The sequence below is a fragment of the Pelodiscus sinensis genome, chromosome 1 (assembly GCF_052426305.1).
Source record: "Pelodiscus sinensis isolate ZL-2025 chromosome 1, ASM5242630v1, whole genome shotgun sequence".
NCBI classification, from domain to species: domain Eukaryota; kingdom Metazoa; phylum Chordata; order Testudines; family Trionychidae; genus Pelodiscus; species Pelodiscus sinensis.
In genome coordinates, this window is record NC_143052.1 from 95,601,062 (window position 1) to 95,626,463 (window position 25,402).

The 25,402-nt window shown below is 43.6% G+C and overlaps 1 protein-coding gene across 17 annotated transcripts in view; it reads left to right on the plus strand.

Annotated features, from left to right (window-relative positions):
- Positions 1-25,402, plus strand: part of RBFOX2 (RNA binding fox-1 homolog 2) — a 275,113-nt gene that overhangs the window by 77,746 nt on the left and 171,965 nt on the right. The window contains exon 1 of one of the 17 annotated variants that reach the window (XM_075937943.2): positions 21,252-21,534. The exons of the other annotated variants lie outside the window; for them this stretch is intronic. Within the exon in view, the coding sequence (XP_075794058.1) occupies positions 21,520-21,534 (15 nt within the window). The 5' untranslated portion in view covers positions 21,252-21,519. Of the gene's footprint in view, positions 1-21,251; positions 21,535-25,402 lie in introns of those variants that run through there. 17 annotated transcript variants of the gene reach the window in all.

The following is a 25,402-nucleotide window of genomic DNA, read 5'->3' on the forward strand; positions in this document are numbered from 1 at the left end:
GGTCTGGAACATGTACCCAGGGTGTTAACCACAAATTTGTGACTGTTGCTGTGAAACAGGAATGTCGTAAGAGTTGGGGAGGAAGAGAGAAAGTGGAGGGTGAAAACTGGCTGGTTCTGTGAAGGAGTTAATGACTGGGAAGTGGGAAAAGGCATGCTAAAATAGCTGTACTTACTAGCACAGTAAGCCTTTCGTTACAGCTACTCTCTCTCTGGATGTGTAGGAGGCTAATCTTGACAAAAGAAATCTTATTTTTGGAAGTGGGAATAAAATGTTATGAACAGTTCCACACAGAGCAGGGAGCACCCAATGTGGGTCGTGTGTGCGTGTGCATACGTCTGAGGGCGATAATGGGCCTGTCATCCCCAAATACAATCTGCTTTGGAACTAGGACAAAAGAGTTAATCTGAGGGGCGGTGGGAGAGCTTTTGCGCGCAAGGTATGCAAGAAAAGGGTTAATCATGGAACAGTCTCTATCTGGTTGCAAGATTCTGTATATCCAAGGTGGTGGACAAAGTGAGAAATACAGGCAGGTCTTGCTGAGAAATTGGACCTTTAAAAACTCCATTTTTATCATTTTATTCATCTGAAGAAGTGGGTTGTGCCCATGAAAGCTCATACCATCTACATCTTTTGTTAGTATCTAAGGTGCTGCAAGACTATTAGTTGTTTCTTAACTTTTTCCAGTTACAGACTAACTTTGCCACCTCTCTGAAACTTGCTGAGAAATGTTGGAGAGATGCCCTTTTGTGGGAAAGAGGGTGGTTGGATACTATGGCTGTTCTGAAGTTAGTATGCTGCTGTTTTTTGAGCCTGCATTATCATTATGAATATTTGTGTATGCTGTTGAGTATCATTCCTACTCAGTGTTTTATATAGAATGAGAGAGTCACTGATGAGATTTGATATAGGTACATCCCCCTTCAGGCCCCTAACCGCCTCAGTTTGCCTATGCTCCACTGTAGTCAGCATACCATAATTTATCACACCCTTTATAGGAATAGAAGAGGAAACAGGACTCCCACTCACAACCCCTTCTCCAGTGATCTGAAAACAGGTGTCTCTCCATCTATAACATGACAGCCATGATAGATTGAAGGCAAAGGCCCCCTCTGTCTGTCATTAATTGTAATACTGGAGGTCTTTTGTGGCTGACACATGATGTGTCCATCCAGGTGCCAGACAGCTGGGGTGGGTCACTTCGAGATAGCTGTCCCAAATTGATATCTTTACATTACTAAAAAAAACTTGCTGACCAGAACCAATAAAGGGTTTTTCGTTGCCAGGGACTGCAGTGACAGGCCTTTCTTTCCCTCTCACGCATAAGCTGTGCTAGGCTGTGAACCCCAGAAACCTTTGAATTATATGACTCTTCCCCCATAAGATTCAGAATTCCATCTCTTTAACACATTTAAAGAAGGATTCCTCCTTCTCGCTGCCATAAACACTTTTGTGCCACCCATTCCCCATCTTCTTTTAGATAAAGAAAATTGGATAACAGTCCTCAGCATCAGTACTTCCTCACTCCATTGAACTGTTTTGTTTGTTTTTACCCATGTGCTATTGGGAACTGCAGGAGATGGACAACAAATTATCTCCTATATATTATTTGCTCCATGCCTCCTCCCTCTCCCTCTCCCCCTATCCCTATCCCTCCTTCACCTCATGTTGCAGCACTACCATGAGAATAAAATGACTGGGAATTTCCTACCTATTGCTATTCTGCCAACTTGTCCAGTTCAGTAAACAAGCAATTTTGCATTTGGTAGTGCAAGATGGTGCCTTTAAGGACACTATCTCCTGTCAGTAGATAGATGTCATTTAAGAAAAGACAGTTGGTAGAGGATGTTCATGCTCTTTCTAAAAAAGAGGGTTGCTCTCTGCGTAGAGTAGGGTCTAGGATAACACTGCTTGGAGCAGTCATTTACCAAATGGATTCCATTCCCTGGAGATTTCTGGGGTGGGGGGTGAGGTGAGAAGGCCTATATATGCTATTTTGATTCATTCCATTAGTGGATAAATCGGCAATGTCCTGGTTTAATAACTCTCCTAGATTTCCCAGTGGATCTGAGGAGATGCTGGCAGAAACAACGTCTTTGGGGGATGGCAGGTGGAAGGAAGGAAGTTTAAAGGAAATATCTTTGAAAACAGTCCAGTTAAGTGTTGTTAATAGGAGTGACGTGGCAGGTGAAAGTTTGCTTTACTTCTGCTGCCATTTTGATGGGGGGATGTGCATCAATGCCCTTGGAGTGTGGTCAACCGTACTAATTTGATATAGAAAAAAATATTTCTCTGTTCTGCATTAATTGCCAGCTGGATTGTGTTTTTTCAAGAAGTCTGTAATTAGAGGACAAGGGTTTTCTTTCTAACAAAGGTCAGAGGCTGATGTCTCCTGAGACTTGCGGTAAAATTAACAGAAATGTCTGACAGATTTTAGCTGAAAACCTGAGCAGATGCCATGTTGTTGTTTACTGAGGGGGGGAACCCGCGACCCATCTCTTCCTCCACACACCCCCTCTTTCTACTAGACCAGCCAATCATTGGAGTGTGGATTTAGCTGCTGCCGCCACCACCCACACAGGAGACAGGCTTGTAGCTCTCGGCAATTTTAGCAGGAATCTGAGTGTTTAACTCTTTGGTTGCTGTGATTGGTGATGAGCTGCAGTGTCGGTTTGTGTGGGGCTGAGCGGCAGTTGCTTTCTGCCTACTGCAGATTTTCTGAAGGGTTTGTTGCTGATGAGTATTCCCACAAGGATTATAATGAGAAGAAGCTTAAGTAACTGCTGTGTAATACGTGCTAACCTCTTGTGCTTCATCATCACTCCCCAGCTACAGCCTGGATGCCTGGGTTACACATTTTTACATGTCAACAAAGCACCCATGGGAAACACCTAACCCTTTTTATGATTGTCATCTGTGTTTACAAGGCACCCAACACCCTGTTACCCAAGGAGACTTTATATAGGTTTAAAATAGTACTGAAGAATTTAGTGTGATGGAACATGCATTTTCTAACCCTGTGTAGCAGCCAACTCTGATTCTTTGCAAGGATCTGAGAAGATGGCTAACAGCCGGAAGAGTAAATGTCATGGGATTCAACAGCTCTCTGTTGAAAGCTGGGATCAAGGAGAATTCTTTTATTTTGTGGTGTACATGGTCAGGTTTGGACTGTCGTGTTTTCAGTTGGATGGAATTTCAGAGCTGACCCGTCTGAGTTTTTCCCTAAGGACAAATAGCTGATAAACTCCCCCTGAGAGCAGTTGTTGTGGTGGGGCATAGCAGGAGTGCTGGTCTCAGTGATAGTCCAGATTATGTTGGGCTCTGTAGATAGTAGCCAAGCTCTGAATTTCACTCAAAAGTTAATTTAATAATTGCACAATATGCAACATAAATGTAATATATCATTTGTGGGCTGTGCTACATAAAAGGCATTTAGCATAATTTGGAGCTGCTTGTCCTTCAGATTGAGCATTAGCATAGAACTAATTTTATCATAATTCTTGCAATTTCCCTGTTCTCAGTTAATGACTTTTATAGTCGCCCTCTAAAGCTCAGGCTGTCATGCAGATTGGTGTCTCTGAGGTACACTGATATCTAGTCCTTGAACTGTGTCTTTTGTGTCCTCCTGGGTCATCTGTGCACTTTGGGTCAACATAGTTGTGCATGTCTTTTCCCTCAAATTTGCCTCCAGCTGGTGTAAATAACCCACTTCAACAACATCACCTCCCTGAATGTTGGAGAGCAATGACCAACCTACTTAAGTCAATGCAGAGTTGATCTTAACAGCCCTCCAGCAGCTGATGTGTTTCCTGCATCAGCAGCTGCTCTGGCCACAATTTTACACTGCACTGCCCAGTAGTTATGCAGTTGAAAGTCCCCCTTTCTTCCCCCTAGGCTACGTCTACACTGGCCCCGTCTTCAGAATAGCCATGAAGGGTTTACTTCAAAGTAAGAATAAGAGCCTCCGGAAAAGGGCACTTTTTCCGGAGGATCGGGGCCAGTCTAGACGCTCTTTTCCGGCTTTTTTAAAAGCCGGAAAAAAGCGGCGGACATTTTTATTTAAATGCCGTGGGGGATATTTAAATCCCCCGCGGATTTCCCTACGACGACTAGTGAAATTTACATGCCCCTTCCGGAAAAGGGGCCAGTGTAGACGTAGCCCTAGTGTTTTGGGTTTGCCTTTTCCTGATTGCTCAGCTTAGGAAGCCCAGCTAGCAGCTCACACTTATCATGTGCAACTGGCCATTCTGTTGTACATGACAAGACACCAGACACACTTCTGTCTGGAATAGAGCAGAAGTACTGGTGCTCCTGGGCCTGTCTATAGGATGAGGAGGGTATTGTGCAAGTCTGTGACATTTCCTTGGGTACAATCTGGACAGATGGGCAGCTGTGTCCCCTCAAATCTTACCCCTACATCTGTAACCTCAGGTACCTTTTACATTGCTTTGTTGTGAGAGAAGCATTCCTGGTCAGCTCAGACACAGTCTCCAGCATGTAAATTACTAACAGTTATATTGTATGAGTACTATAGCTTAGCCTATCATGAATTGCATTATATGGTGATACCAGCAAATTCCCAGTCCCAGACCTTCCATCAGAATTGTGTTCAACTCTCTTCTTCTGGACAACACAAGCTCATAGAAAATCCGTCATTTCATTAAAAGAAAATGATATGCACAAGCCCTGTTATCTCAAGTGAAGGTTCCCACACACTTTAATCCAAACATACTGGCTTAGATAAAACAATAAAACAAGTTTATTAACTACAGAAAGAAAGATTTTTAAGTGATTAACATTAATGAGGCATGAAAGTCATAATTGGTTAAATAGAAAATAAAAGATAAAAACACAAACTAATTTGCCAAATTAAATTGATTCAAAGCACAGGTTTTTCTCACCACAGGGTTTGCAGACTTATTGGCTGAAAGCATCTCAGCCAGGATCACACTCCCAGTTCAGTGTTTCTTCAGGTGTAGTTGGTGCCATAAACAGATAGGAGTGGAAGAGAGAGGCTATTTATGTTGTCCTCTTTTCTTATACCTTTCTCTCCTATTGGATGATTATCTCCAGCTCGGGTTCATACAGCATCCAGTCTGAGAATCCTCAGCTGTTCCATTATCAAAATGTAAATTTCTCACTCACACTTTTCTTTTTGCCAAAGAATGGACGTTTACCAAGGTGCTAGTCTATTTGATTATGCTGATACCTGGCTCAGGTGCTTGATGGCCTTATGTCTCTAATATCATGCAGCAAACCTTATAAATGTATGTTCTGTGTTGCCACACATTTTACCAGGACAATAATGTTCAGTAGATTGAGTTTCCAAATAACTCACAAGGCAGATTTTGTACTGAATGTATCATTGTCTTGTTAAAGTGGTTGCCATTAAGTACAGATTGTCACAAGGTTTACCTACAGACCAGCTGCAGAAATGTGGATGTCTGTGAGCATATTCAAAGGAGTATGACGGGGATCAGCAGGAATTCCAAGCTAGAGCTAAGGAACTTTGTCAGGGATATCACAAGGCCAAAAAGTTCAACGATAGATTGAATATGGTGCCTCTGACCTGTTGTTTCTATAAGGAACTGCTTGCCATACTTGGCAGAGCTCCAACAATGGTCCACAGTCTACTTTGAGGAGCCTGAGATGGAGATCCCTTCTGTGAACAGGAAGGAGGAAGACATAGCAGAAGGCTTTAGCCATGTGACAAGTCAGGTCTCATTTAAGATTCTGTCACAATCTAGCCAGTTCTGCCAGATGAGTGGAGATGAACCTGATAAAGGGAAGGGAACTCTGGGTGCATATATTTTCCCTTACTGTGTTTAAATTCAAAGAGGGCATCAGCTCACCCCCCAATTAACAAGGCAAAGATATTGAGTTTTGTTTTGTTTTACTTGAGAAGAGGTAGTGGTACAGCAGACAGAGTTAGAATTGCCATCTGCTTTCATTCACCTGTTGGGTTAGATGGGAAGTTTGTGCATAGGAATATCGCTTTTATGCTCCTGAGAGATCGCTGTGCAGTTTTCTTGGTGATAGTCTGAAGTGCTTTGTTGAAGGTTTCTAGGGATGGCTGCCTTATTTCTTCCCCCACAGTAGGTCATTTCACCACGTTGATCTGCAATGAATTTGGCTGGCACCAGCATAGTCAACAATCCAGCAGCCTGTTGGTTCATGTGCCGTCCTCTGTGACTCTCAGGAGTGAGACATCAGCTAAAATCCCCACCAACTGTGGAAAACAGGGTCAGTGTTCATTGTCCTTGCCCTATGCTCCTATCCATGGAACAGGGACTGAAATTCTGTAGCTTCATGCCACAGAAAATCCTCCCCTGACCGTAGCCCCAGTGGGCTTGTACTTACCACAGGTAGGGAGGAAGAGAAGTGCTGTGCCATTGTGCTCCAGAGATAGAGTATCTGTAAGTATTTCCTCTTAAAAGCCTTTATGGGGGAAAAGGGGAAGGGAATTTTGAAACCTGTATTTCCATGTCCCTTGTGTTGGTAAATGCAGGGGCACATCTGTCTCTTTTTAACAGCTTCTAGTGTGATGGCCTTTTGGGGAACATTCCTCCCTAGAACACCTGACCCTGAGGAGGAGGAAGAAGACTAGAGGTCCTTCAAGCTGGTGCTGCATCGACCCCCAAACAAAGCTTGGTGTGGGGGTGGACAATATGTCCAAAACCATAGAGCACCCACCAGTAGTCCTGCCAGCTTCCTCCATTCCCTCCCTTACATCTTTCTGCTCCTCCTCCACCCCTCAGCACCTCCTGCACACCATTAAATAGCTGATCACTGGCAGCCCTTCCTCCTAGTGTCTCCTGCTTGCTTGTAATCAGCTGTTCAACCATGTGCAGGAGATGCTAGGGGTGGAAGAGGTGGGGAGGAAGAGGAGCAATGTGGAAAAAAGTGGAGTAGATGGGGTGGTGATAGATGCTTGGAGAAAGGGTGAAGTGGAGGTGGGGCATGGGGAAGAGTGGAGGTTGAGCACCTCCCAGGAACTCAGGAAGTCAAAGTCATTGACTATGGGCCCAGGCATCCGAGCAGGACAAGGAGCAGGAAGTGCACCATGACATAATGGGTCTTCTCAGGTAGCAAACCCAAGTGCTGGAGACCCTGGTTGATCTAAAGGTCCAAAAATCCTGGATCCTTCATACTTTGCTGTCCTTGGATAACTCCATGTTCACTGCCCTCTTCACCCTCCATCATACAACATGGCATAGAATTATAGAGCTGGAAGAGACCTCAGGAGGTCATCACGTCCAGCCCACTGCCCAAGGCAGGACCAATCCCAACTAAATCAACCCAGCCAGGGCTTTCTCAAGCCGAGACTAAAAACCTCTAGGGATGGAGACTCCACCACCTCCCTAGGCAACCCATTCCAGGGCTTTGCCACTGTCCTAGTGAAATAGTTTTCCCTAATATCCAACCTAGACCTCTCCCATTGTCACTTGAGACCATTGCTCTTTGTTCTGCCATCCGTTACTACTGTGAACAGCCTTTCTCAATCCTCTTTGGAAGCTCCCTTCAGGAAGTTGAAGGCTGCTATCAAATCCCCCCTCACTCTTCTCTTCTGCAGAGGTGAGGTGGTCATTACCCCACTATTCCACACTGGAGGACAGCAAGGAAAACTACAGCTTCATGTACGCTGACTTGTGAGAGCCACAAAGAACAGCATTTTTGCACTCAACTGGACATAAATGTCTATTGCCTTTCTAATTTTAGTTTTTCACTGTGTTAATTTATGTTAAAAATTTGTAATTGTTATCTGTCATTTTATTAGCACATTGATTTTCTGTACTGTGTTTTTCTACTCAGTCAAGTTCTATTTTTAGAGAATTAAATTGTTTATTAGTTTGAAACAAATATTACATGTTACAGTGCACAGTGGTAGACAAAGCAAATGCTACTTGTAAATCTACTCTGAAGTACCACAGAACCCGCTTTAGGAAACTACCCAGTCATATTTATACATGTACAGCAAGCACTGCACAGTCTTAGCAGCACCCAGATCTCCAGGCCAGGGACTCCAGCTCGGAAAGCTTCTGTAGTTGTCTGTTAAAGTGCTTTTTCACAGTCTTTCTCGACTGCGTAGCTCCACTGTACTCTTAATAGCCCTGGTGCCTGGCTTTTCTAAGTCAACAGGCAGCTGCTACCCCACTTCCCAGGAAACAGCTTTCCCTCTTTTACTTCATAGATACTATGCAGAACACAACAGGCAACTGTAACCACTGAAAAATCTTTGTCACTGAGGTCCAGTCTTGTGAGTAAAGCATATTCAGTAACCATTTTGCATCTGCCGAGCTTTCCCTTGCATTCTTGAGGTAGCCAGCATGTGGCTTTAGGAGCAAGAGGTGTTGAATTTGCTCTGCCTCAGGCTCTGTCCCCACTCTACCCTCTGCCCCAAGCACATCCTCCCTCACTCCATTCCCTCCCCTCCAGTACCGTCTCTATGTTGCTAAACAGCTGATCCAGGGTGGGCAGGGAGGGGGAAGAGCTGATTGGCAAAGCCACTAGCAGGCAGATGGCACTACTGGCAGAGAGGAAGGGAGGTGCTAACCTATGAGGCCTGTCAGCGGATGCTCAGTACCACTATTTTTTTCCTGTGGATCCCCCAGGCCCAGAATCTTGTCGTTTTAAAGATGTGTATTCATTCACTTCCTCTGACCAGCCCACACTGAATATCAGTGATGTGTCACTGGTGATCCACCAACACTTGTGTATATATAGTTGCCCTTTCTGTTGATGTATTCTGTGGCATGCTTCGGTGGTACCACAATAAGAATTTGTATTGCCCCAACAAACCTCATTGCTACAAATCTATCCACTGTTTCCTGCAGTTTGCTGAGAGTCTCAGTCATGCATAGCAGGAGACAGTTAATGGCCCTGCATGGTTTAATGATAGTAGCCCATGCTGTGAATTTTCTAATTCCCACTACCAATAGAAATCCAGCATGGCGAACCTCCAGGCCATGTCTACACTGGCGGCTTCTTGCACAAGAACATCTTGCGCAAGGTTTCTTGTGCAAGAACTCTTGTGCGAGAAAACGTCCACACTCCATGTGCCAGCTGTGCTTTTGCGCAAGAGCACCCATGGCAGTGTGGATGCTCTCTTGCGCAAGAAAGCTCTGATGGCCATTTTAGACATAGGGCTTTCTTGCGCAAGAAATCCCTGCTGAGTGTCCACACTGCCCTCTTGCGCAAGAGCTCCTGCACAAGAGGGCTTACATCTGTTAAAAAAGAGCGTAGCTCTTGTGCAAGAAGCCCTCTCTTACCACGCCGTACTGTACATTTCCTTGCGCAAGAGGGATTGGGCAGTGTGGACGCTCTGCGGATTCTTGCGCAAGAATGGCCATACTTGTGTAAGAAGCCGCGAGTGTAGACATAGCCCCAGTGTAATTCACGCTATCCTCTGTTTTCATTCTGGTGTCCATGCGTGGGAAAACTGGGGCGAGTTTGCTATACAGATGTAGAAATGTGGCCTTGTGCAGCTGAAAGTTTGGCAACCGTGCTCATCATTCCAAACCTGCATTATGTGTGTAGCTGTTCCATGAATGCCACCAACAATCTTGAGCTGTTTTTTGCTAAGTCTTGCAGCAAACTGTCCTCAAAGACCCAGAGGGGTAGCTGTGTTTGTCTGTAACTGAAAAAAACTTAAAAAACAGCAAATGGTCCCACATCATCTTATAGACTTAACAAAAAATGTACATGGTATCATGGGCTTTCCTAGAGGGTGTGCCCATGAAAGCTCAGACCACTATCTACATTTTTTTTTTTTGTTAGTCTCTAAGGTGCGGCAGGACCATTCATTTTTTTTAAGTGTCCTTTATTGCAATACTTTCTTCAGGTTTGCAAATATGGAATAATTGTGTACTCTGCATTTGCCATGTACATGAGAATAGTGGAAAATTGTGTGGGCTCCATCATTCTGGCAGAGTTGGTGAACACTGGACAGTGCCAGGCAGATCTGCGAGGTTTTAGATGCAAGGATGAAGAGATATTTGTGGCATTATGGGATGGAGAAAGTTGCATGCTGGAACTTGACCCCAACCTCCCAGTGAGTCATTTCAATCCCACAAAACAGTATAAAAATATCCCCAAAGGCATTGTGCTGGATGGTGATGTGGGGGCACTGAGAGATCAACCCATAATGCATCATATCTGCATCAACACAAGCCCTCCTGGTCACCATGCACAGTGTTGGTGCAAGTAGCCAAGTAGGTACACACCCTAGCGATACACCCACTTTGGCCATTGCACACCAGCATAACTTGTGTCAACGTACAGTTTGTACTGTAAATATGGCCTTGGACACATCCCACTCTGGTCCCTCTGTATATGGTTTGACAGCTGTAGAAACACATTTGCAAAGTTTTGGTTCTGTTTATGGTTGTCTCACCTTGCTTTTTCTCTACTCCTATGGTCTACAGGTATCGGTTTTCCCTTAAATCTACATTTGGTTTTCTTTCTCCCAGCCTTACTTACTATATAATTGTTCCTATGCTTCACAAAAGTCTTTAGCAATTGTGTGAATATCAGCATTCCTTCTGGTGATTCCCTTCAGATCTCATTAGTGTTGCCCCTGAATTAACTGGGGGGATCAGGGAGGAAGTCATTCTTCTCCTACCTATAAATTATATATGCATGTATTGGTCTCTTCAGGATCCCTTCTCTCACCAAAATCATGTAACTGGTACTCTGTTGGCAAAAACAAGCTGACAATCCAGACAACTTGTCTTGTTTTACGTCCGTGGTTCTCAATCTTTTTGGCCCATGGCCCATCTGGCTCAATGCAAACCTTTCTGTGGACCACCAGTTGCTAACAGAAACTCACCATTAATTACATAATTACGCCTGAGCCATTTTGCTAGTGCTGCAGCTTGGGAGAATGGTTTAATTTAAATTATTAAACAGACTAAATGTTTTAACTTTCTCATGTTAGTTTATCAAACTTCATTTTAAATAAAGTAAAATATTAATTTATGTCCAACACAAAACATTTCTTTATTTATGGCAGGGATGGGAAAACTTTTTTGGATCAGAGGCCACTGAGGAGCAAGGGAAGGTGCAGAGTCTGGCCAAGAGGGAGGGTGCAGGAGTAGACTGGGGGTAGTGTGTGTGGCCAGGAGGTAGGATGCCTGGCCTGGAGGGAGGGTGTAAGAGCAAGCTGAGGGTGTGGGGTCTTTGGGGGGGAGGGTGAGTGAGGGGGATGCAGGTACAAGAGTCTGGGCATGGGGGGGGGGTGTTTACCTGGTTTCGTGCCTCCATTGCTCCCAAGTACCGCCTTCCACCTCTCCCATTGGCTGGTGCTGCCATTCTCCCAGCAAGGGGGGGACGGACGCTCAGCCCCTCCTTCCCCCCACGCAATGGGGAGCCTATACTGCCACTCCAGCCTGGTAGTCACCACGCAGGTGTGAGGCTAGAACACCAGCTCTGGCTTCCCGCTTGGAGGGCGGGAGGGAGGGGGGTGTTAAGGAAGTCCCAACCTCAGCTTGCGGAGGGAGCGCAAGCAAGTGGCTCCATGTGTTGTCGTTTCCTCAGTGAGGTCGAGGGGGGGGGGGGGGGGGATAGTGGCAGTGCATGGAGATGCTTGCTCTGCTTCTTTCTGCAAGCTGGTCTGGTGGGGAATGTTGGGACTTTCTTCACACACACCTCCGCCCTCCGAACAGGGAGCCAGAGCTGGTGCTCCAGCCTTGTGGCTGCCCAAGATCCCTGCTGCATAGGGAAGGAGGCGGGGGCTAAGCTCAAGCCACGGATCACCTGTGGACCCTGAGGAACCATGACAGTAGGCTACAGATAGTCAACCATGAGTCTATATAATGCAGTATTGGTAAAATACCTGGGTTCCTGTGCTGTCTTAGGTATAATTCAAATCTACTCAATAGGATTTATTCATCTTTTGGTTTCTTTGGAAGACAGAATTCATTGCATACTGTTATAGGGACTGTTCAGAATCTGCTCAGCTGATCCAGGGGCTCTTACAATTACAGAATAAAATTGTTATCTCCACTTACGTCCATCTCTCAGGGCTTGCAAAAATAATATTGAATTAGATCCAGGAGTATAGGGCTGACACAGGTAGATATAGTTGGCAAGCATTCAGTGCTGTGTTATTGCCTGGAAAATTTGTATCTCTTAGTGAAAAAGAATTTAACGTGGACAAGACAGTGTTTTCTATTTTTTTGAATAAATGCCCTAATATTTTTAAGATTCTTCTGCACAGACAGCAGAGGAATAGAGTTTCTTTGGCTTCTGTAATGGATGACATTGTCCCTAGGATTCTGTCCTGAGGTGTCAACATGGGGTTTAAGCCAAGGTTTTTAATAGAATTTTATAATAGTAGAATAGTAGAATTTTAATACACAGTTACTTGGAGCAGAGGTGGAAACTCTGCTGCTCCCTCTCCCACATATACTGCTGTAATATTGCTCCACACATAGCCTATCTGAATTCAGTGGGTGATCTGTGTGTGCACGCTCGTGAGTTGCTAATGCCATGGGATAGTCTGCAGTAGTATAAGACAGAGGCAAAAAAATTGATTCCTGATTTTAAAACGATGGAAAATAACTATCTGTTAGTAGATATGCAGGCCCACTCAGAGGCTACAGAGGCTTGTTGGGGAGCTGACAATCCTATTTAGGGACAGTACGGTCAGTTGCATTTCCTAAAGGTTACAATGGAAGCAATAGGAGTTGGTTTTGTCTGAAGCTGTGTTAAGGTTTGCAATGAGCAGGGCCGTTGATTGGAAAGGGAGGGCGCAGCTGCTCTAGGGCCTGATGACTTAAAAGGGCCCTACAGTGGAAGTGGCTGGAGATCTGGGCCCTTTAAACCACTGCCAAAGACCCAGGCAGTACGCTCCTGGTGGTCCTGAAGGGCTGGCTGGGGGAGGCTAGCCTCAACCCCACCCCTTCCAAAGGCATGGATCTGAGCTGCCTCCCATGTTGACCATGGGCCCGGCAAATCTCTTCACAGTCGTGGCAATGAGAGTGAGGTTTTGTGGGATTCCCACTGCTGTTCTTCATCTCCTAACACTTGTGGGAGAGGAGTGGAGGTTGATGCACTTAGGTGGTGAAGTCTTTCTTCTGTGAACCTTGTAAATTAAAAGCTTAGAGATTCACAATTAAGGCACTCAAACTAATTTACCTGTATCCTGGCAGGACACCTTCCTTGGTAGGTGGCATACCAAAAACGCACTACACAATTGTATTTCTAAATACTTGCATTTCTTGTACTATCAACTTTAACACTGTATTTTTGAGTTTACATTTTGGTTCTACTAGCACTGTATGTTCTCTCAATCTTAATCTCACTTTAACAAATAGCTCTGTCTGGGAATAACCACAAAGACTCTCTTCTTGCTGGCTCTGTATTACTCTACTGAAGCTACTAATTTGGGAGTAACAGCTAAAAAGATTTTCTGAATACCTGGTTCCTTTCTCCTTGCTATAGACTTCACCTTTCTTGGCTGCCGGGTCAGACAGTAAAGTTGTGAACAGAGGCTTTAAGTATTTACTACCATTGTGCAAGGCACTGGTGAGACTTCATCTGGAATACTGTGTACAATTCTGGTCTCCCATATTTAGGAATGATGAATTCAAACTGGGAAAGGTGTAGAGAAGGACTACTAGAATAATCAGAGGAATGGAGAACCTGCCTCATGAGAGGAGATAAAGAAGCCTGCATTGTTTAGCTTAACCGAATGGAGGCTTACAGGATATAGAATTGTTCTTTATAAATACATCAGAGGGGTAAACAGTAGGGAGGGAGAGGAGTTATGGAGAGGATGGTATGATATTACCTACACTGGCCATGACCCATCTGTGAAGCTAGTAGCAAATATCCCCAATGGCCAGAAATGGGACACTAGGTGGGGAGGGCTCTGAGTACTACAATGATTTTTTTCCCAGGTGTGTGTCTGATGGGTCTTACTGACATGTTGAGTCTAATTGATCACTATACTTGAGTTTGTGAAGAAATTTTCTCCCAGGTCAGATTGGCAGAGAGTGTTTGCAATCCCCTGCAGTACAGGGCAGGGGTCACTTGTTGATTTGAGTAGAGTAAATGGTGGATTCTCCTTAATTTGAAGTCTTTAAATTGTAATTTGAGGACTTCGGTAATATAGCCAGAGTTTATGGGTCAACCATAAGGTGGATGCGTGAGGTTCTGTGGCCTGCCACATGCAGGTGGTCAGAATTGATTATCATGATGGTTCTTTCTGACATGAGTCTGAGAAGTATATTTAAAGCCAGGATATTAATTACTATGTGGCCAGTGATAGGACATGTCTGGAAATGTCACTGGAAAGGTTTGTTCCATCCTCGTGTTGGGGTGTTCTTCCTGTTTAGATTCTCTTTCTCTTTAGCAGGAGGTAAATTAACCCCAAGCAGTTTGCCTCCATAGAGTAATCCCTTTTAGAAGCCTGCTTCATGTGGTAGTGCATAGTTGAGCTGTACCTACCATAGGAACTGGCAATCCTGTTTTTCCAGTGTGTCCTCTGCACTATAGCAAAATGGGTTTTCTTTTGAAACATGTCAGTGTTTTGTTTATTTGTGTGGCAAGACATTCTAAAGGATCCTGGGGTCCTTTCTGGGTGGCTTAGTGTGCACACTTTGTATTTGCCTTTTTCCACAAGCCGGTTGGTTCAGAAAAAATGTTTCCAGGTGTCTAGGTCTTTGAGATGAGACTTACTTTGCCACTTCAGACATTCTGATCCCTGTAGATAATGCAGGAATTCTGGGAAGAGAGGTTCTGAGTGACTATGTACTTTTTTTTTTATAAGGTTAGAGTCCCTAGCAGCACCCAAAGGAGTAAACCAGCCTTAAAGAAGATTTGATTATCTCCATAGGAACTGTGGGTGTGCCCAAAGACTTTTGTGTCCCTCCCCAGACAGTTCCCACCCCCATCATCAATATTTTATTTTATTTTATTTTATTTTATTTTATTTTATTAAAAAAGCAAAGCTGGAAGACTCTGATTTACACATTCTCTTGCTGAGACATTCTGACAGAGTTAGATAAGCCCCGGAACACAGCCATTTAGTCATAGAAATTTCCCTTTGACAATTGCAAAGCACGTTTTCCTTCCCATCTCCACTCAGACCTTTGTAGATAGTCGCTGAAGTATTTATCGCAGTGGGGCAATGAATGAGTCTTCATCCTTGATCAGTATACTGTTTCTGCATAAATTGTGGCATCCTCTGTCTGACTTTTGGCTTAGAAAATAATCAGTTTCCCCAGTTTGAAATGAAATTCCCCTTTTCCTTCTCTCTCCAAGACGTAATCACATTACCTCCACTTCTTGGCCAGAGGAATACAACACAATGTGGAAACATCAGTACATTCAATAACATTTACTAACCATGAAAGGATGTGGTCATCCGTATTTAGGTCCTAATTTAAAATTAACTAAGTTTTAATTTTATCTTGTAGGAGAGGTTTCAGAGAATTCATATTTGCTAACAAAAATAGTACATTTCTGACCAGAATCTTCCATCTGACTATATAAATTTACATTAGCAGCATCTGTCGAAAAGAACAGTTTAATTTTGTTTTCCTCCCTTATGCTTTCCACTGCATGTTGATTTTCCTCTCTCCTTCTGTCATCTGATTGGCCCATCTTCATTTTTTTCTCTCCTCTGGCTTGCAGCATTAAGAGTGTTGGGCTGGGTTATTCTGGGTTAGTTCTTGGATGGGAACCTTCAAGGAAACCTAGGTGCTCTAGAAAGTGGTATTGGTGATTGCCAATGGTAGTAGTACTTTCCTCACTCAGTTCTGAATCAGTGCCCTGATTTATTGCTATGGGACTGCTGATGGAAATGCCATTGTTTGGCCAAGATTTAGCCCCTGTCTGAGATGTCAACATCACATTCTTTCCCAAAACCTGTGTCAGGGATTCTGGCTACAGCATGGTTGTACTTTTTGACCCAGTTACATCATAGTTAAAATTTTGTGGTATAAGATAGCACTTATACTTGTTGTAAACAAGTCATATAATTGGGCTAAATCCTTAAAGATAGCCCCACATCTCCACCTGGATGATAGCTTTAGTCTGATTAAATTATCTGTGTAGAAACAGTGTGCTTAAGTCCCTTCTAGTCTACATATTTTAATTAGATTAGAGGATATCAGTGTTGTATTCTTGGCACCATGATATTGTTATATTTGTTGTGTAAACAGGGTCTTTTAAAACAGACTGATGCTCCTCCTGATTAAGTATCCCATAACACTTTTTACGAGAATAAGGGTGGCCACTCTGTCCTACTTCCTGGCCGTATTCCCATTTTGATCATTAAGTTCTGTCAACCCAGATATCAAATAAAATATGATCTACTTTGAGTCCTGTTGGGTAGAGTTACTGTGTGGTGTTAAAACAGTCACTGGGATTTATCCCAAGGATGGCTGCTTTTTACAGCCAGAGAATGTGAAACTTTGTGAAATTCTTTGGAATCCTTTAGGATAGATGATGATATATGAATATAAAATATTTGTTTAATCCTCTTTCTATTCTTCCCCTAATTTTGTTATTAATCCTTAGATTTCTCCCTGGTAAGGAGTGGGGGGCTGGAGGGGGCAAATAAATAGCATGGTTTAGTGAGTAGACTAGAGTGTGGGACTGGGAACAGCAAGATGTTGGACTTTCTTCCTGTCACTGTCTTGTGTGACATTAGGTAAGTAACTTATTCCTCATCTGTACTGCGAATGTAATAATAAGGAACCCATTTACAGTAGTTATACCCTGACTTGATTCCAGCGTGGTTAAAAGTGTGATGGCTGTAGATGGAATTTTAAAATGAGGTCCAAAACTTTCACCTGGTTAAACCGTACCAATTCATGTTACAGTCTTTAAGTGGGTAAAGGAAAAATGTTTTTTGGAATCAGGTTCCCGAATGTGGTTACGTTTGTGGCATAGACAGTTCCTTAGCCTGATTCCCTTTCCCAATCTTTAAAATGGATCCATTGGTAAACTATTGAGATGTCATTGTGCTTCTCTAAAGGCAGCATTTCAGCTCCCCAAACTCATGAAGATTTTCCTCCTTAAGTGAAGCTGGAGGTCCCCCTAGCTGGCCAAGTTGATTCTTTCCCTCAAGTCCAAGAGGTGCTTACTCATTATTCAAATAGGGGAACCTCGTCCATGTAAACTGACATGTTAAATACAGGCCTTGAACTGGCAGCAGTCTGCTGAAGAATGAGCAGTATTGAAGAGTAAATGTCTTAAGATGCAGGAACAGAGAAGAAGTAATAAAACTTCTGCAGCAGGCAATAATAAGGCCAATAGTCACAGTATGGTTAGAGAGTTTTATATATGGAAGAGTTTTATATATGGGATCTCCCAACAACATAAGTTGTAATATAGCCTGTGAAACACATCAAGAACAAAACACTGATTAATGCTGGCCAACTCAAATGGGCAGGAGAGTTTGGGAAATAGGTTGCAGAGGATAGAGAGGCTGAAGCAAGATTCCTTCCAAGAGCTGAATCCAAGCAGTAGTGTTTTGTGGTTATATGCCAGTAGGACCATATGGCTGCCTTGCAGGAGTCTGTGAGGGAAACATCTCTGAGGCTGGCAATGGAAACTGTCTTGTAGTGCATCGAGCGAGCAGTGGTCTAGCTTAGTTTCTAGCCTGTGAAGTCATAAATGCCAAATGCAGTCATAGCCATTATAAAACAAAGTGGGGTGGAGACACCATGCCTACTGATTTTGAACACATAGGAGATTAGCTGTAAGGGAGAATATTATCAGATTAGGGAGGCTTGAGATGCTCAGGTAAACAGTGTGATCCAATACCATATTTAAGACTACCCTCGTTAACCTGTTACTCGATGCTGTGAGAAGATGAGTAACTACTTGTTCAGGTAAGTGACAAGGAGAAACTTTTAATATCCCATCTCTTGAGTAAGTTTTCCCATGATTCCCTGGTCCAGAGGCCACCCATGAGTATGGGTGTTCTGAAGTAACTCAGTTGTCCTATATTCATGTTCTCCCTCTTTCCCTAGGAAGAACTTAATAATCAAGAATATCTTATGGAACATGCACACCCAGCCGTTGTAGGCAGGCCACAAATTACTACCAATCTTTTTGTGACAACTCTGAATACTGTCACCACCCCCAAACTACCAACCAACAAAATGTTGGTGGCATTCTCTTGTGGAAAATCTAAGATACTTTTGCTCTTTAGGAATTATCCTTCTGTGTATGGTCCAGAGCATGTAAATGTCACCTTCCTGTAAAAGAAGCATGATAGCATCCAGATGATGATCTTGATTGTCATTGAGTAAATAGTGATTTAGCTCCCTGAGATCTAGGATGGACTGGAGCCCACCTGTTTTTTAGGCTTCCGAGAAGTATTCCTTTTGGGGTCTAGTTCCAAGGCTATGATGCCTTTTTTATCATGAGTGTCTGGATTTCTCATGGCATCATTTCTTGGTGAGGTGTCAGAGTATTCATAGCAAGTGGGTAGTGAGAAACCTGATTTTGTAGTTTCACTAAACCATGCTTGGGACCTATGAGGCACTGGTGACAAGGGCCAACTTGCTTTTAAAAAAAACCCTTCCCAGTTGGCCTCCAAAGAAGAATTTCTGAGTGAGTACTGCTGGTGGCGGGATGAGTCTGTATTTGATGATTGTGGAAAAAGGGGTTTAAGGCTTGAGTTCCAGATGTTGCTTTGGAGGCAGAATGTGCCCTGTGTAGTAGTGGAGTTATGGAGCTGCCTTAAAACCAATAGTCCAAGTGAAATGCAGCTTTCAAGGTATAGGCTGTCCCTTACCTTCCCTCCTTATGAAACAGACATAAGGGGTGAGACAAGGTGAGAAAATTCAGGGTAGCTTTTTGCCTTAGAGAGCGATTGGGTACTCGGGACTTTTGAAAATCAGGCCACCTATTTAAGAGCTTAATTTTAGGCACTTGTCTTTTAAAATTTCCCCTAAAATACGCTTATGCATGGAACTTGAATTTGCCTCGGTTGTGCCAGTGAGTCAGTGAACTGCTTTGTGTTTTTGAGCCTGTGTTTCTATATTCCAGAATCTCCAGCTTTCATTTTAAAAACACTGTAAGTCTGGCTGTCATGGTTGTGAGTAAAATCTTGAGAATATGACCCAAGTGCAACCAAAGCAGGGATACCCTCCTGAATTTGCAGACGTCCTGGAGGCCTGTCCCATTCGTGTCAGTGAAATGTTCACCCACTGAGGTTAAGGTGAGCATTATTAATTGCCGTTCAGTGAAAGTAAGAAAGAAGCAGAAGGGTTATATAAACTGCACTATCTCCAGAGAGTGAGAGATTATTTTGGTGCTACAATGGGTAATGTTTGGAGGGAAAAAGGAGGAGGGGGGTTATTCTCCCATTTGACCTGTGGAGTCAAAAGGCCAAAGGAAAGGGCAGACCACAAGGGATTATTTTAGCTACACCAGTGGGGAGCCAAATGTGCACAATTCAGTGGGGCACAAGACCTCCCTGGGCCAAACCTGTGCACCTTTTCCAGAGCCTAGTGTTCTGATAGTGGGTATTGGGCCAGATGGCTTCTTCCCTGGTTTAAGTGCTGCCAAGAAATCATTGCATTTGTTACATCCTGGCCACGCTGTTGAGCTTTTCTTTACAGCCATGAGGACCAGAAGCAAAACATTTTATCCCCCCCTTTAGATTTTGATTGATTGATTATTCTGAGACATGGCTCTTTTGTGCCTAGACCTTAATCCAGCATAGCCCCATGTTGTATCTGAACCCTACTGAAGAGAGTCAAGCTCAAACCTGAGGAGTCCAATAGAGCATGTGTGAGCATATTTTGGACATTTGCACAAACTACTCTGTGGCATTTTGTTTTGTCACCCTGAGTAGGTGGTACTGGTGGCTGTAGAGTTAGGGAGAGTATCACCGCTGTTTCCAGTTGGAGCCCTAACTATGTATATAATGTAATATGTTAAATGTTACAATATATAACGTAAGTATGAAGAGCAGAGGTGGTGTGAGATTTCTGTTTCTTCTGCCGAGATAAAAATATTCTTTCCAAACACTCGCACATTTCCAAGGAGACCGCTGCCTCTGCTTCTTGATCACATTCAGTTAAAAACAGTCTCTTGCATTAGAAGAGAGGCCAAGTGAGGCTCATCATTTGGGGCCTAGTGAAGAGAAGTAATTCTGCATCTCAAGATGGGGAGGTAAAAGTAAACTTGTTTTTCTGTTTGATATAGCAATTTTACCAGGTTAGTTAGATGAGAGGTGACACTTATCCTATGGGCATAGGAGATGGGGTGGGCATATAGTGCTTAGGGACTTCTTTTTAGACCAGTTCTGGGGGTTCAAATCGAGTGTCTTCTGTGCCATGCACCCCTTCCATGGCTGGCTCGTGATTGGTAGACTTTTGCAAAGCTGAAATTGAGGATTAGCTCTGACTGTGCTGAGCAAGGGGGTGCTTGCCTCAGCCAGACATAGGGGGAGCAGGGCCCCAGGGCAGTTGTAACTCAGTACTCTCCACAAATCAGGAGCCAAACCAGCTGTGTTAGTGATATTAAGCTTTGTAAATTATTGACATAGGAAGCCACCTGCAAAAGCAGATTAAATCCTTTTATCTTTTGAGTCTCTTCCCTTCTGCTCATGCCCTGATCTTTTTGCTGTCTCTGTTGATAACTTTGGGGTGCCTGTCCATGTTCTCTGTAACCTGTGCACTTGGGCAGCCACCCCAGGATAAATTAAAATGCTGCCCAGCTGATTAGCAAAGCACCCACAGTCAGCAATGTGTGTTTGTACTGGTGTTGCAAATCTGCACATGCTTTGATGCACATAACAAAATTTATTCTTCACATGGTTGGAAAAATTAGAGGATACATGAGTGCTTGGCACTCTATATATACCGTCATCTTAGTTTCAGGGTTTCCAGGATTTGTTCTCTGTCTTGATCCCTGCCAGTGGCGTAATATAAATACATATAGCTACTGAATTATGACTAAGCTTTGTATGTTCACTGATGTTGGCTAATGGTTGTGGGCTAAGATGTTGCAGGATCTAGGTTTATGGATGAGTCCTGCAGAGGGAACTAAAGGGAAAGAGAGTTGTAGAAAGGGGAAGACTTGCTCTCACCCTTCTTGACCTTGGAGAGTAGTTCTCTGCTTCATTCAAGTTTAAAGAACCCATTTCTGAAGTCAGCACACTCTGGAGTTAGGAGTCGGTCTGCATTTATTACTAACCCCACCCATCCCTGCCTCTTGCAAGAATCTTGTGAGGCCATGATTGTGTTTTTAGAAGCAGAATGACAGAGAGAAATTCCCTGGAGGCAAATGCAGTGTGTGTGCTCTGCACGCCAGTACAGACACACAGGGCTGGGAACTCCCAGAGAGATTGAGTGAGTGAGTGAGTGAGAGAGCACAGAACAACCAAACAGTGTTGGAGGAGGAGGGGGGAGGAAGAAGCGAGACGCTTTTTAATCCTTAAACTGAGCAATTTGGATTTTTACAAAACCTTTCGTCTCTACTTTTTACTGAAGTGCCTTTTGTGTTCCTGGATTACCTCCCTGCTGGGTTTGAACAGCCCAGGCTGACATGATGTACCTCTGGGTGAGTAGAGGACGGTGTTATGTGAGGGCTTACACGCTTTGCACATATAAGGAATGGAAAACTGAGGGATTCTGTACTAGCATGAATGGCCTTCCCCTTAGGGCTCAGCTCTTTGCAGACCCTACACAGAGTATCCTTTAGTTTCCACTTTCAAAAATTATTTTAAAAATTATATTGGTAACTGAATTTTAAACTGACTTTTCTGGTGACATCCCTCTGAGCTTGTATGTTTTTCAGCAGGTGCCTCAGAGAGAGAATTCTTTGTGAAATTATCCTTATTCTCTAGCACCTGTAGGATCTGTGCTGTTCTTGGATGTGGGCTGATCCCACACACTTCTTCCTGTGCTTTGTGGAATTTTTGTATGACTGAGGGGCACTGTGGGGTGTAAGGGATAGAAATCAGTTTGATTGTCAAACGCCAGGAGAAGAGAATATGATCAGAGGAGGATTAGCATTGTAATTGGGAAGTATATGGCCAGAAGTTGGATGCAAGGATGCTTTTATCAGAGGTACCAGGATTACTGCAATTTCTGGTGGATTATGGGATATGATGACAGGAAAATGCATGAGAGATGATAACCATCTAGCCAGCTTTATAAAATACGCATACATTTTCATCCTCCGAACAAAGTCTGAAATTTTCTCTAGAGTAGTCAGCTGTTAGATTGCTTGGCTAGGATGTATAATTCTCTCTGCTCCTTGATACCCTTGAAGTCTGTCGTTTGCCCTTGGATCTGTTACCCATGCGCCCAAGATTGCAGGCTCCTGCATTTGATTTAAGGATAATCAGGTCAAAAGTTTAATATATTCATTACTGGTGAAATTGTGGGGTTCTGTCAGTGTTGTTTTTGAAATTGCATCTCTCCTCCCCCAGCACTTCCCTCCAGTTTATTTAGCAAACAAAGGAAGCCTTGGAACACAGAGGTGTTTTACTGCTTTTTACTTTCTTCTGTTGTGCACACTCTAGCTTTGCAATCATAGGGAACATACACATGCTGGGCAATTCATGCTTGCTTGTTTTGATATAGTTGGCCCTGTTGGCAGACAAATTTCAACTTTTAAACTCCTTCTCCAGCCACGGATTCTGAATGGAGAATGTGGCCACCAGTTTTGGCTGGGAGGGTGGGTTGGGATAGACCTTTTCTTGTGGATCAGATAAAATTGCTGCTTAGTCTGCTGGGTGGGGTGAAGCAAGAAACTGCTTGGCTGAGCTGGTAGTGATTTTAACTAACAGGCTAATAATGTTGTGATAGTTCTCCTCTGACTATGGGTGCATGTATGCTGGAGCTATAACTTCCAGCTCAGGTAAACATACACATGCTAGCTTTGATCAAATGAGAGTGTTAAATGTGCCCTGCATTGGTACTCGGGTGGCTAGCCCCTTCTGCAGCTCAAGCTGCTGCAGCTACATTGCTATTTTTTAGTACTTTAGTTGGATCAAAACTAGAACACTTAGGTCTGGAAATTATACCTCCTGTGTAGATTAGCTATAGTGTGGGAACACATGTTCGTTGTTCTGCTTTCCTTCACGTGTGTGTTAACAATTCTAGGTATAAGAGACATGGCCTGCCAATGTGTCAGCCAAAAGAGACTCAAAGGAGTGTGCTTCAGCTTTAAAGAGCCCCTTTGCTGCGCTGCAACTTTCTGGCTCAGAGGTTTGAAAAAAACACCCCACTCACTCCCGAGCGCAGCAAGTTATAACACTGTAAAATGTCCAGGTAAATGGGCTCTCAGCACTGTTAGCTACTCCCCTTGTGGAGGTGGTTCACACAGAGCACTTGGGAGAGCTCGCACCGTGGCCACACTTTCACTTTAAAGCACTGTTGCAGCTGCGCTTTAATTTTAGAAATGTAGATAAAGCCTTAGTTTTGGCCAGCTTCCCAGCAAATTGAAGAACAATATCCCCTCTTATGTTATATGTACCACTCTACCTCCCACCTCCACCCCGCTCTCCAAGATCCACTATCGCTGAGATAGGATTATAGTTAAAAACTAAGGATGTTTAAAGGGTTTTTAACTGTTACATCAATGCTAAGGGCTCTTTCAAAGCACCAAGTATGTTAATTTTAAAATGGGTAACTAGTAACATTCTTTTTTGTTCCCTCTACAATGTGTAGGGCATTTTCTGTGACCCTTGTTCTTTGGAAATGGGTCTCACTCCACAGAAGCCTTTGCTTCCCAGTGTGTTCTGTGTTCCCTCTGATTCGCCACACGAATTGGGAACCCAGAGTTACCTATCTGATTTGACTCTGAGTCTGCTGAGCCACATCCATACTGTAACTGGGCTCTGGTTTGTTACATCAGTGCTTGTGGACACTGCTCTTTCTCTTTTTGTTCCCTGTGTTGAGTTTTCTCTAGTCAGTCTCTTTTGTCCATAGAACATTAGAACTGCTGTCAATCCATGGAGATTTGTACTAAGTCATTCCTTAATTTAGTGTATAAAGCTACGTTAATACAATGCTAAATTTTAAATGAAAGCCAGGAAATCTAGAGTTCAAGTTCCCACAGGACCAAAATATTGTCCCTTGTGTATGTACATTACAATATGATCTTTCCTTAAGTAATCCTGAAATGCTGGACATGGTCACATACTATTTGGTAAATAATGCAACAAAATAAAATACAAAGGAACTGCACTTTTCTTTAACTGGGAGTGCAGAGTAGAATCCAGCCCAGAAGAGTACAGTATCCAGAACACCATAGCTTAGGGGGGTTAACTGCCACCTCCTTTGAATGAGCAATCCTATTTCACATTCAAATTACATTTCCTGCTTGCTGCTCTGTACTCTCTAGGGTGTAATATATCATAGGATCTTTTAAATAATGCCTTTGTAAGCTGCAGTGCATTCTGGGCTGTAGAGTTCCAGAGAGTGGGAAATTTTAAAATCTGATGTGATGACCTAACCTATGGGAAACAGCTGGCTGTGGTGGGGGAAGCTGAGGAGCAGGCTATCAGTGGAGCTGCACAGTTGTTATAGTAAGAAACACTATTTACCTTAGCAGTGTTGTAGTGTGGTGTTCAATTATACCATACAGAAAAAGATAACTACTGTGTTTCAGTTCAAATACAGAACTTTAATCTTATAACTTTAATATTTTAAGCTCTTATTTATCCAACTCAGAAAGAATACTGTTCCTTACAGGTAGGGCTCTACCAAATTCACAGTCCTCTTTGGTCAATTTTATGATTTAAAAAAATCATCAATTTCATGATTTCACTTATTTAAACCTGAAATTTCACAGGGTTATAATTGTGGGAGTTCTAACCCAAAAAGGTTATTGTAGTGGGGATTTCTGTACTGTACACTTAACTTCTGCATGGCTACTGGCAGTGGTGCTGCCCTTAGAACTGGGCAGCTAGAGGGAGGTAGCTTCTGGCTGGGAGCATGGTATGGTGTTGCCACCCTTACTACTTCTTCGAGTGATGTCCCCGTGGGTGCTCCACTACAGGTGTCGGGCTCGTCCCGGTGCCGCAAACCGGAAAGTTTTTGCTAGCAGTAGCCCCCTCCGGAGGACCGCGCATGCGCAGAGTGTCCCGCGGCGTTCGCGCCTTTTCTGCGTCGCGCAGTCTGACTCGCCAGTTCCTCCTAACTGTCCACGGCCGCAGACGGACTTGGAACACGCTCCTCTCCTAAGGAGAAATCGTATCGTTATTCATTTGTTCTTTCCCAGTTAGCCCCTTCCTACATAGTGTTAGTCAGTTATTATCTTAGTTAGTTAATTAGTAGTTAATAGTTCAAAAAAATTTTTTTTCTCTTCCCGTTATAAACTCTGAGGGCTGCTCCGATGAGCCCCTCAAGTTCGTTCTTCCCCCGGAGACCGCCGCACTAAACATGCCCGGCTCTCCCGGCTTTAAGAAATGCGCTTC